Raw genomic sequence first — 12745 nt, forward strand, 5'->3', positions numbered from 1 at the left:
CCACAATTCCGGCCTTTACAAACACTACTTTGCACTTTCCATAAAGTCACCCTAACCCTACTCTTTCAACTTAAGTCATCACACGCCTTTGCACTTTTTTTAGCATGTTATTATCACAACAGCCACTGTGACATTCGTACCAATGGAGTTCATCAGTCTGGTGGAATAAGGGATAAGTCTCATAAATCATAATGCGTGTCTGCATATCTATTATCTATTATGTCAAAAATTAATATACTATAATAATTTTTAATTATAATTTTTGAATTCTGTTCAACATACTAAAGATGATAAAATTAAAAACAAATTAAATAATATAACTAAAAATAAAAATAATTAATTGTCATAGAAAAATTATAATAATTTTGACTTTTTGAAAAAATATTTTTTCTCCTCCCTTTTTCATAAATTGTCTTCTCGTAAATAATGATAATTTTTAACTTTATATCCCATGAAAGATCTTTTAAATTAATTAAATCAGGAATTAATAACAAACAAAGGAAATAAAATATAAAAAGATGTATAAGAATGAGTTAGAATAAAAAAAATCGGAAAAAAAATTAATTCCTTAGAATTTTGTACCGTGCTCATGCCATCAGCAATGTCAGAAAAAAGTCAATTCTACAGCATAACCGTTCCCCCACACCACAAAACTTCTTCTTTAATTCTCATCCTCAATTTATGGTCTCACTATAAATAGATAATTGTAGATACAAATAGTTGGAAAAATTAAAATAAAAGATGAGATATAAATAAAATAATAAAGAGTGATTAATGGGTGATTACTTGATTTCGATTAATAAGTCAATTTTAATATGTATAATGATGTGGTGTTGGGATATAAATTAACTTATTGGGATAGAAGTAAGGGATAAAATAAAACCAAAAAAAAACAAATATTAAAGAGGATGAATTATTATTACTACTTCTAAATGATTACAGATGAAATGGTGTAAAAAATGGAGAAACAAAAAATAGTTATACAGACTTATATCCCCTTTATATATATATATATAGATGATTACTTCCAGACAAAGAATACTTTTGAAAAACCAAAATAGTCAAACATCTTTTACAAATTGAGATTAAGAATAGTTTATACAAATCATTTTACTTTAACATGTTGAGATGTGTTTTAAAGAAAACGGTAAGGCTTAAATATTGAAATTGAGCTTAAAACAGCAAGAATATTTTTCATTCTCTTGAAAAATAGTTACAATAACATGATTTACTTCATTGTTATTCACATGAAAATGAAGAAGTTATTTTTAACACACTTATAACTTTTATTTCAAGTTTTATTTTTTATTTTCATTATTTTAAATTTTAAAAATATTTTTAGAAATATTAAAATTTAACCAAACACATTTTCAAATATTCCTAACAATATAGTATCATGCCTTAAAACAAATGTCTCTTTAATTATCCGTAATTAGTGAGAATGTATATTCACCGGTAATTATCAATGACATGATAGTACGTAAATATCATCCCTTAGTGAGCATATGATGTAGAGCAATTTACCCACAATTCAGTTGTTAAATTACTAGTGAAACTTCAATTTAATCATAAAAAATGTGAATTATTAATAGGTATTTTTTTTTCCAAAAGACAAATATATTTAAGGTATGATCAATAAATATCTATTCTAATATATTTAAGCTGACACATTTGTTTTTGACGGATATTATGGAAAATTATATATTGCCTATATGATAGTTCATTTGGCCACTAAAAATACTTTAGGCCATCAATATTAACGAAATTTCTTGTGGTGCCACAAGTTCTTTCTCATTAATAAGAGTTTAATATCGAATAAACTAATTGATCCATATAGATCCAATGTCATTAAGCTGTCGATAGAAAATTATATATTACGTACCAATGATATTTTTCACTGCAAACAACTTTTGGCGATCAATAATAAGAAAAATTTGTCAGTTGAAGTTTAATATTGAATAAACTATTTATTATCCATATAGATCCAATGTCATGAATATCCAGAGAAATAAGAGGGCTATTTTTTTATTATCAAATAACTGTTCGTGAAATGCGCAATTTAAAAATTGACTTCGGCAATAAAGTGTGACCTAAGGATAAGTTTTAGTTGACTTCCCTTCTACTTATTGGATTTAAAAGCATGATTAAAATATTCGTTGAACAAAGAAAGCAGAAACACTTGTTTTCTTAATTTATTTCACACATATACATATAGGATAAGGATATGTATTCGACTATTCGCTCAATGGCGATCTTTCTCACGCACACGCATACACAGGATTCCAATTAGAATAACTCGCGAGCACTATGTGGATTGTAGCTTGGCTATCAAATATTAGTATTCATATAATATGTTGAAATGTCACCAACATATGCTGAGTGTTTCCGCACATTGAAGCAAAGCTTGACATATAAGCTTACTAAGGTTAATGTCGGCTGAACACGATGCATGCATCATTTTGCCTTTATTACTAAAATAAATAGAAAATTCACGTTCCACATGCTCACATTTTTCTTATATATCCATCCATATTTATATGATTATATTATATAACTAAAAAGAAAATAAGCATGTACAGTCGTGAAAAAAATAAAATTCGCCAAGTGAAGTTCTGTCTAATTACTCGACCATATTGTTCTTTATATATTAGCTTATGAAAGTGTATGCATTTATTTGTCTACTTTCAAATTTTCAGCCAAATGATCAGTATATATAACATGTGTTAATTAATTATGTTTGATTTGTTTATCTTATTCTTATATATCATATACGTGACTTTAAATAAGAATCTAGCTAGCTAGAAGCGGTCTTTAATTATCTTTTTCTTTGAAAGAGGAAAAGCAGTGTCCTGCGTGTAACTTATTTTCTTGATAACGTCGGAAGACTTTGAAGCATATAGTTATCCATACATACATTCATGTCCACAACACCGGCGGCAAAAAGGAATAGACGTGATGGGAAATCAAATCAACATGCACCAACTTGTTTAGATCGATCAGAATATATGTTAGAATAAAACCAACACGATTTTATTTTTAAAATAACTAAAGGACTTCAAATTCGAATTGGACGTTGCCGTGTATTAACACACGATGGATTTGGATTGGATCAACACTCAAATATGAAAATACTTGCAACTTCTTCTTAAAAAGAAGTATATTGTATGTCAATCACTTGCCATAATACTTCTGGAGATAAATATGAATTTTGGTTAAAATAAAATTAAAGTTACAGGTTAGATTCTTATATAATTTTCTTTTTTTAAAAATAAAAATAGTCTACAGCAGGCTACATTAACAGTTCTTTAGCAAAATCTTTTGCACATTTGTTTTGGACCGAGAATATTCGGCCTTCTTTTTCAGAATTGTAAAAGACTTTTTCTTAAGGGAATTACTATTCTCATTCTGCTTTTTTCTATTTTCACCCTCCATGTGCTTCAATTTTTTTTTCTTCAAAAAATTCCCTTTTAACAGAATTATATTTTTGTTGTATAAAATATACAACGGATACATATTTCGGTTTTAATATAGGATGGTGAAAAAAAAGCAAAAATTATTTCGCACCCCCATATATTACAACAGAAAGTTTCCATTTTAATTTATTATACAACAAACATATTTTTTCATTTTTAATTTTTCACAACCAATATACTATAACAAAAATGCAGTTCCATTTTTGTTATGTCAAATACAAAACAAAGTTATGATTTTGTTGTGTTTCCAACATAACAGATTCCTAATTTTGTTGCAACCATGTGAGGGTGGAAGGGGAAGGAAAGGGGTGTACGGAATGGAGGAGGGGTAATTTTCAGGGAGTAAGAATAGAAATTTAGGTGGTAAGAATAACAATTCCCCTTTTTGAATGACTACGAACCAAAAGAAAAACACAGTTTATTGTAGTGGCCTTTCTTACAACTTGCAGAATCTCATTGGACTTTTTTGTTTCCATCAATATTACCGAATCTCATTGGATTATTGCTTCCTGTGCCTACTAATTTTGCTCCCTGCACCCCATTGCATTAGGGAAAGTCCAATGTAATATAATTTTACACTACGGATTGGGCTTTCCATAATGCAATTGGGTGGATGAAAAAAAATATGGAGGTGCAGAAACTTTCACTCATCTCATTGAACTAAAACTCATCTAGCATGTTCGATTTGACCCAAGACTTTTATTTTTAGATAGCATGTCTCCAGGCTGTTAGATTCCAATTATGCAGCAAATCTGTTCAAGATATCTCTAGTTAGCTATTAGTTCTCTTCACTAGTTCGTAGCTTGGCTAAACTAACCATATTATCTTAGATCCACATTTCATAAATACTTTTTTTATGTTCCCTTATGTGTACGCAGTCTTCTTTTCAAACCTTAAGAAGTGTAGATTATGCAGTAAAGAAGGTTCATGCATTATATTGTACTCAAATGTCCAAAACAAATGAAACTTTGCTCTTATATTCTGTCATTAATTTTAATTTTTCATTAACTATGAACTCAGTCCTAGTGTTATCTTTGACAAAATCGTTGATGAACTTTTAGAATTAGATGTAGCAACTCTTGTAAGTATTTGTACATAAATTTATGAGAATAATATACTGACGTCACATTTTGTCTAGCAGGGACCTGCCTCATTGGTTTATTGCCCATTTCATTAATACATGGGCACTGTTGGCATGTCTGACAAAATGTGTCACTATATCCACTCCAATTAAGGGCCATAAAAACCCAAACACCTTATCTATCAAAACTCTACCATGCTTATGCAATATGGTCACCTAATATATATATACTCTTATCTTCTTTTGGGCAGAGAGGCTTCACTCTTGAGTAGCCATGGCCTCCTTAAGCTGCCAGTTTCATTCCACCAGCTTGTTGAATTCTAAGAATGTCAACAGAAGGAGGAAACGTTTCATTTTTTGCTCAGCACAGCCTACACAAAACAATATTAAGGTATAAGCTGAAATGAAGTGCAATACTCTTTAATTCAATGCACAAAATTAAGCTACAAAGTGCTTCGCATTGCTATTTGCAACACACCCTTTGTGGAACAGGTTGTGATTAATGGAGCAACCAAGGAAATAGGAAGGGCAGCAGTAGTGGCAGTGACTAAGGCCAGAGGAATGGAGGTTGCAGGAGCGGTGGATACTTGTCATGTTGGGGAAGATATTGGAAAGGTTTTTTTTTTTTTTTTTTTTTGCCATTGGTGTCATTAGCCAAACCAACCTAATTCTTATATTGTCTTTAATCTATTTTTAGATTGTTTTCAATTCTTCTAGATATGTGGCATGGAAGAGCCCCTTGAAATACCCATAATAAATGACCTTACTATGATTTTGGGCTCTATATCTCAGGTGATGTGAATCAATAACAAACTTGGTATTTTTTTTCTCTCCTTAATCTGTTTTCTTGAATGACGTTTTGGATGGCAATTTGCAGTCCAAGGCAGCAGGAGTTGTAGTTGATTTCACTGACCCTTCCTCTGTATATGACAACGTAAAACAGGTTTGATTTCTGGCTGGCTAGAAATTTAATTAGAAGGAATGCTAGTTACAGCATTCTGTATCACCTCAATTCTTTTACGGCAGCAAAAATAAGTTTAACATCAGCATACATAAATGATTTATGTTTATAGAAGTGTGTATCTTTTGTCCATAAATTTAGTACTAGATTAGTATTTTTAAAGAGATGTTTCATAGCAAAAGAAAACACAACTTTGACTGTAAGCTAGGATAGTTGGACACTAGGACAAGATTGAAGACTAACCTCAGAAGTTATAGTTGTGACATTAGACTTTGTATTTTGATACTAGTTTCACATGTGCCAAGTGTTAAACATCAACTCATTCTTCATTAGGCAACAGCATTTGGCATGAAAAGCGTAGTTTACGTGCCTCAAATCAAATTAGACACGGTAGCTGCATTATCTGCATTCTGCGACAAGGCCAGCATGGTGAGCATGGGGTGAGACAAATAAGAACAATACAATGTTTACTTCAAATTATTTCTGTTCACCTTTTCCATTTTATGGTTTGTTTGGTTATTTCACACTCCACAGTCCATATTTGAATAGAAAATGTTGTCATTTTAATTAGTCTGAATTTTAAACTTGTTAGTAAGCCATTTTTTTTTCTTTTGTGGCATATGATTTGACTTCGATATCAGGGCGTCTTGGTTGCACCAACCCTTTCCATAGGATCAATATTATTGCAACAAGCTGCGATTTCAGCTTCTTTTCATTACAGCAACGTCGAAATCGTGGAATCTAGGGCTAATGCAAATGTAAGGATTCTTTTTTATGTTTATTGTTGTATCAATGTTTTTGGATCTTCATTTCTATATGTGGGGGGAAAAACAAAGTAACGAGAATTGTTATTTTTATAAAATCTGTTGAAAATAAAGCATTTAAAGAATGTTTTATATGTCTGTTTTTCTTTTAACAATTCTCCCTTGTAAATTTCGTCATATATCATGTGACTACTCTTTCTTTTTACGTTTTTCAATAATGGGTATATGAAATATCATAGATTTTGATTCGTCCTTGTCTATGTAAAGATCCACTGCAAATGTGAATGGTGTGAGTCTGATATCCAACTTCGTGTTAAAACACATTTCACTTGTTTGACATCTATCATATCTTGTTTAAGGATGCTTGCTCCATGAACCAAATAAATAATAAAAAGGAAATTAATATATGTTTGGTAAAAGCTAAAGTCCTAGGAATAAAATTACAAAAAAGCAAAGTGCTATAATGCACCTAGATATATTATAGGTTAAATTATTTATTTGATCCCTATAATTTCATGATTCTTATTTTCTTTTATTCCTATAATTTAAAAGTGGTTTTTTTAGTCCTTATCATTTACATTTTAATTCTCTTTTAGTCCCTATAGTTTTGAAAGTGATTTTTTTAGTCCTTCTAATTTATATTTTAATTATTTTTTAGTCCATATAGTTTGAAAGTGGTCTTTTTAGTCCCTATACTTTATATTTTAATTTTATTTTAGTCCTTACCATCAAAATATGAGTAATATTATCAAGGTTAAATTACTCATTTGGTTCTTATAATTTTATGATTCTTACCTTTTTAGTCCTTATAGTTTGAAAGTGATTTTTTTAGTCCCTATAATTTACATTTTAATTCTCTAGTCCCTCTAGTCTAAAAGTGTTCCTTTTAGTCCTTATAGTTCATATTTTAATTCCTATAGTTTGAAAGTAATATTTTTAGTTTCTATAATTTGTATTTAATTACCTTTTAGTCCTTACTACAAAAAAATATATAAAAATAATTAGTTACAAATTAGTTATAAATTATCAATTATTTTTTTATTACAAATTATCTTACGATAAATTAGTTACGAATTACTTGTTAATATTTTTTTAGTTAATTGTAATTGATAATATTACTCATATTTGATGGTAAGAACTAAAATCGAATTAAAATATAAAGTATAGGGACTAAAAATATCACTTTCAAACTATAAGGACTAAAAGAGAATTAAAATGTAAACTATAAAAACTAAAAAAAATCACTTTCAAACTATAAGGACTAAAAATGTAAGAATCGTGAAACTATAGGGACTAAATAAGTAATTTAACCTATTATCAATTACAATTAACTACAAAAATATTAGCAAGTAATTGGTAACTAATTTATCGTAAGATAATTTGTAATAAAAACAATAATTGATAATTTATAACTAATTTGTAGCTAATTATTTTTATATTTTTTTGTAGCAAGGACTAAAAGGTAATCAAAATACAAATTAGAGGGACTAAAGATATCACTTTCAAACTATAGAAATTAAAAGAGAATTAAAATATCAATTTTAAAGACTAAAAATAATACTTTTAAACTATAGGACTAAAAGAGAATTAAAATGTAAATTACATGGACTAAAAAAATCACTTCAAAACTATAGGGATTAAAAAGATAAGAATAAAGAAACTATATGAACCAAATGAGTAATTTAATCTTTTTATCCGAATGAATTCCCACCTCTCATTTTATCTGCCTTCCCTTTTATCACATAATTAACCGTTAAAAGGGACATTAAGATAACATGGTGAAATATCTAAAAGATGTGAAATCAAAATACTGAATTGGCCTTGGTGAACAGGATCTTCCATCAGCAGATGCAAACCAAATTGCCAACAATCTCTCCAACCTGGGCCAAATCTATAACAGAGAAGACCCTTCAACAGATGTCTTGGTGAGTATGAAAACCCTTCAAGTTTAAGTACCAATTCATACAAAAGCAAATACAATTGTGTTTTAGTCTTTATATGCTTAGTGAGGTACATATCTAACTTTTTACATTTATGTGTGACACAAGGCAAGGGGTCAAGTCCTAGGAGATGGAATTCGTGTACACAGCATGGTCCTTCCAGGCATTCCTTCTAGTACAACAGTTCACTTCTCTGGTCCAGGAGAGGTATGTCCTCTATGAATTGACCTAATTTGGTTCCATCTTTGCAGTGAAGCATTATTTTTTTCATCATCAAATCAATTGCTGCAGGTATACTCTATCAAGCATGATATCACAGATGTGAAGTGTCTCATGCCTGGCTTGCTATTAGCCATTAGAAAAGTAGTGCGCCTCAAGGTATTAGTTTCTTTATTACTCGTATCATGTATTCAACTCTAAGATAAGCTATTAGTTTCATTATATCATTCTGGTTCAATTTTTTTCACTGCCACTTTATCATCCTCAGAATTTGGTATATGGCTTGGAGAAGTTTATATGAAAATAGTCCACCTCTTTTATCTCCTTGCCAAGAACTTTAACTTGGTTGAGCTCAAGGGACCTTCTACTTCAGCATCTTGACAAAATTCATATAGAAAGGTTTGCAAGAACAAAAGAGAAACAGATGCTCACCAAATTGCTTTTTAGTGGCCCAATTATTCAATCACATCATGCAGCACCAGAACTGTGATTTGATGATTTTTTTTTAAATAAATAAATTTGTATATCCAATTAGAATTCAGATCACATGACGACATTTTATGTGTAGACAGTGTAGTCAATTTAGTTTTCAAGACATACAACTCGTTCAAAGGATGTAGTTTAAGGTACAATCTCTTGTTAGTTAAAATCCACTGGTCATCTCAACAAATTACAAATCATACTAAACATCACTCTTAAAAAAAAAATCATTACAAAAGTTAATATTATTATGGCAATGATTAAATAATGGTGTAAAAAATGTTTATACTATTAATGCATTATAAATAAATTCTTAGAAATTACATTACAACAAGAACAAGAAACTCTCTATAACTGCAAGAGTTAGCATTATTATTTCAAATTAGTCATTCCTACACGTAATTTGCAAAAGAACACTCAAACCCACCAAAAAACGAGGGCTACTACTTGAGTACTTTCTACTAATACCGAATTTCTGTTAAGAAAAATAAAAACAATGTTTTTTTTTCCTTCCTTTTCCACAACTGTATAATTAAACTGTGTAAACTATAACAATTAGCTAACTTTGTTTGAGTCTTTCTTTAAACTCCGTTGGGCAAATGATGGCACTATCTACGCAGAGGCCACCTTTGGTGTGAGTGCAATCTATTTGGGCCAATGAAAACTTGATATTTATTGGCTCCTTGGGCTTTTCCACCACGAAATCTCCAACATTGTAGTAGACCCACTCCCCAGGCCCACGCAAGTAACACTCTGAGAGTGAACTCTGGCCGTCGGATGTGGAGAGTTGGAATCGGACGGGCTTGATGTCCCAGCCATGCACTTGATCAACGTTGCACACGCGCCGGCCCAATCTCTTGGAGGCCTTGCCCAATTGGAGTCTGAAAACTAAGCTGTAACTACCCACAGGGAATTCGAACTCTAGCTCCCCGACCACTTCAACCCACCACATTTGTTGAAGATACGCAACACTCTGGAACCTGCACGTACAAAATAATTACCATATTGTAATAAAAAAAAACAAATTTGATTAATCCTTTTCCATTTTCATAATTTCAAATTAATTTCCATGATGATAATGATACGGTAACAATGATTTGTATGTGCTATTCTGCCAATCACTTTAATTTTTAATTAGGTATAGTAAGAATTTGTGCATAAATTTGTGAGAATAATATACGGAAGTAATTTTCTTTCCTTTATGTATTCTTATATGTTTCATTTTTTCTAAGGTTGAAACAACTAAAACAAGTATTCCTATGTTCATCACAAAGAATCAAATCAAATAAATTTGTAAAAGGCATGAAATTATGAGTTGGAATCCCTATCTAACAGTTAAAAAGATCACATTCTAGATTGCGGATCTTTATAAAGTAATTTTTGATGGGGTCACAACCTAAGCACACAAAAAGGTGATTTTTTTTATCCCGGAAAGTTCTACTTCCGAAAAACAAATTGAATATATTCCAATAAAAGTAATAATAACTTTTTAAAGAATAGCATAATATAACTTTGAGGGGAGGCTCTTACGCCAAGAAAAATGCGCATAACGATAAAAGCAAGCATATATCCCTAGTTTTTTAGTTTTAATTTGTGGAAAGCAACTACGGGCAATAAATAAAAAAATGTCCAAAGAAACTTTTGTTGCAAGCAATGCAGCCAATGACAAATAGAATATGACCTTGCTTCTCTGCTTTAGGCATAATAGATATTATTTAACATCACTTTCCCTTAAACAGAAGTCCTTTTCAGCAATACCGGTTACATCTTTCTTAGCACAGATTGCTGGTACTCTTGTTTCTTTACTTCAATAAGAATATGGAATTGGCATAGCCAATGGCATTGCCCATAAGCTTTTAAAATCAAAGCCCACTCTTGAAAAAATTCCAATCTTAAAGGACCTAAACCTATGGTAAAAGCTTCCGTCGTAATTTCTGGAAAATATCATGTGTACAACTAATAAGGGAATTTTTTTAGTATGGGTAATTTAATGAGCAAAATGGGGTGCCTCAGAAATTGTTCAACTCAACAAGCATGCTGGTTTGTTCTAATTTTTTTTTCTTTTGATTAAATGTCTCGAACACGTTTTACATTAAATAATAATTATTTTGAGATAACTTTTCATCAATAATATAATGATATTTTAATGCATTCAACGTGTTTGGATTTAAATTTTGTGAAATATATACATAGGTCAAATTACACTTTCCCTTTGTTAAATATTAAGCAAGTATAATTTTAATGCAATGAAATATGCATAGGTCAAATTACAATTTCCCTTTGTTAAATTTTAAATAATTTAATGGTATTTTAATGCATTCAACGTGTTTGGATTTTCATTTTGTGAAATATGCATAGCTCAAATTACACTTTCCCCTTGTTAAATATTAAATTAAACAAAGTAGAATTTTTTTAAGGGAATTTCTTCTTTTAAAAATAAGTTTGAGATACTATTATTGATTCTGAGCTATCCGTATATCATTTACATTTACTCAACTATTTTTTAAGTCTTTTACTATATTTTTGCACATATTGCTCTTCTCATTGCTTGTTGTATCATAAATAGTTTTCGGTTATTTTATAAATAAATAAAATGTTTCAATTAGGATTTTTCCGTAAAGTGATACATTGTTCTATTTGATCCACAATCTATTCGTTTTTTATTTGTTCAAAAACTACTCTTACTTCTGATGACATAATGTTATTTTCCTCGGCAGTAAAAAAAAAAGTCTTATGCCCATAATTATTTTAACAAAATAAATATAAATTTTATATTTTTAATATAATAAATACTTTATTTTTAAATATTCTTTATTTCTTTAATCAAATTCTTCAAGAACTCTGGTTAACCTCCTCTATAAATCTTGGTCCCGCCATGAAAAATAAGATACAATATATTTAAACAACATTTCTACCTTAAATAAAGCAAGAAAAATATGAAAATAAATACTTTTCAATGAGCTAATAATTTTCTGTAAACACAAGCAAGTCTAGGGAAAGGCAGACAAATTGAAATGGTTCCGGAGTCAAGACACAATATTTGACCAGAAACATTTCAAAACCTCAATTTTCAATCCAGCTTCATCATAAAAACAAGACCAAACAAGAGAGAGAGAGTTTCAACTGTCAAATGCAAAAGTCAAAAGAAACATGGAATTGAAATATCTATTCATCCCTCACCTGGATTCTTCAGTTGGAATATAATTCCAGTATCTTCTATCATCTATTCCTGTAATCTTCAAGGATTTGGATGACATGAACAAACAAACTTGCCCACTACATTTGTCCAACCAAACTTCCTATAACAGACACAAGAATGGAACAAATATAAAAAAAAGGGTTAAGAACTATATTAAAAAAAAGTTAGGAAAACACTGAAAATTAATAACGGATTGGATCCACAGCATAAGATTAATCAATTAACTTACTTTGGTACCACCATCAAAACGATTGGGTAGGCAAAGTTTTGCATAAATCTCTTTCTTAGTCATAGTAGCAATATTTTCTTCACCAAGAACTTTATTAGCAAGAAACTTGTAACTCGGTGGCAACTTTGATTCCCATACAAAATCAGCTGAGGAAGCTCGATGAAAGGCCCTATTCACTCTTGCCAATTTGCATATATCGGGTGGATCAAGATTCATGAACAAGGAGGAGATGCAACTCTCTGGGAAGTCACCAAGACCGGGTCTTGAATCTCTTGATGACGAAGAAATAGACCCTCCTCCGTCCTTTTCAGCTTTATTAGTTGAAGAAACACCAGCCCCCATGACTCAAGAAAAATAGATTAATATATATACTAAAGAGAGTTGTTGTGATCAAGTGGC

The 12745-nt window shown here is 30.4% G+C and overlaps 2 protein-coding genes across 5 annotated transcripts; one reads left to right on the top strand and one right to left on the bottom strand.

The window, feature by feature from the left end:
• The first annotated feature begins 4741 nt into the window (after positions 1-4741).
• On the top strand, positions 4742-9331 carry LOC100782083 (dihydrodipicolinate reductase-like protein CRR1, chloroplastic). 4 transcript variants are annotated; one of them, XM_003556038.5, is made up of 10 exons: positions 4744-4945; positions 5047-5169; positions 5272-5346; positions 5432-5497; positions 5849-5944; positions 6157-6273; positions 8112-8204; positions 8328-8426; positions 8511-8597; positions 8707-9331. In XM_003556038.5, the coding sequence occupies exons 1-10, from the start codon at positions 4829-4831 to the stop codon at positions 8737-8739; spliced, it is 906 nt and encodes a 301-aa protein (XP_003556086.1). In that variant the 5' UTR covers positions 4744-4828; the 3' UTR covers positions 8740-9331. The 4 variants fall into 4 exon arrangements, with proteins under 4 accessions (XP_006606093.1, XP_014628536.1, XP_003556086.1 ...); XM_006606030.3 differs by lacking the exon at positions 5432-5497 and having other exon boundaries at positions 4742-4945; XM_006606031.3 differs by lacking the exon at positions 5849-5944.
• A 42-nt stretch (positions 9332-9373) lies between these two features.
• Positions 9374-12744, bottom strand: LOC100782620 (F-box protein PP2-A13). Its single transcript, XM_003556039.5, has 3 exons — positions 12347-12744; positions 12099-12217; positions 9374-9898 (listed from the first exon to the last, which is right to left on the bottom strand). The coding sequence occupies exons 1-3, from the start codon at positions 12686-12688 to the stop codon at positions 9478-9480; spliced, it is 882 nt and encodes a 293-aa protein (XP_003556087.1). The 5' UTR covers positions 12689-12744; the 3' UTR covers positions 9374-9477.
• Position 12745: the final 1 nt, after the last annotated feature.

This window comes from Glycine max, chromosome 20 (genome assembly GCF_000004515.6).
Source record: "Glycine max cultivar Williams 82 chromosome 20, Glycine_max_v4.0, whole genome shotgun sequence".
NCBI classification, from domain to species: domain Eukaryota; kingdom Viridiplantae; phylum Streptophyta; class Magnoliopsida; order Fabales; family Fabaceae; genus Glycine; species Glycine max.

Coding starts and splice junctions, on each gene's coding strand:
- LOC100782083 (XM_003556038.5), top strand. CDS start 4,829: ATGGCCTCCTTAAGCTGCCAGTTTCATTCCACCAGCTTGTTGAATTCT. Junction 5,498..5,848: donor TATATGACAACGTAAAACAG/GTTTGATTTCTG, acceptor ATTCTTCATTAG/GCAACAGCATTTGGCATGAA. Junction 5,945..6,156: donor TCTGCGACAAGGCCAGCATG/GTGAGCATGGGG, acceptor CTTCGATATCAG/GGCGTCTTGGTTGCACCAAC.
- LOC100782620 (XM_003556039.5), bottom strand. CDS start 12,688: ATGGGGGCTGGTGTTTCTTCAACTAATAAAGCTGAAAAGGACGGAGGA. Junction 12,218..12,346: donor GTTTTGATGGTGGTACCAAA/GTAAGTTAATTG, acceptor TGTCTGTTATAG/GAAGTTTGGTTGGACAAATG. Junction 9,899..12,098: donor ATTCCAACTGAAGAATCCAG/GTGAGGGATGAA, acceptor TTGTACGTGCAG/GTTCCAGAGTGTTGCGTATC.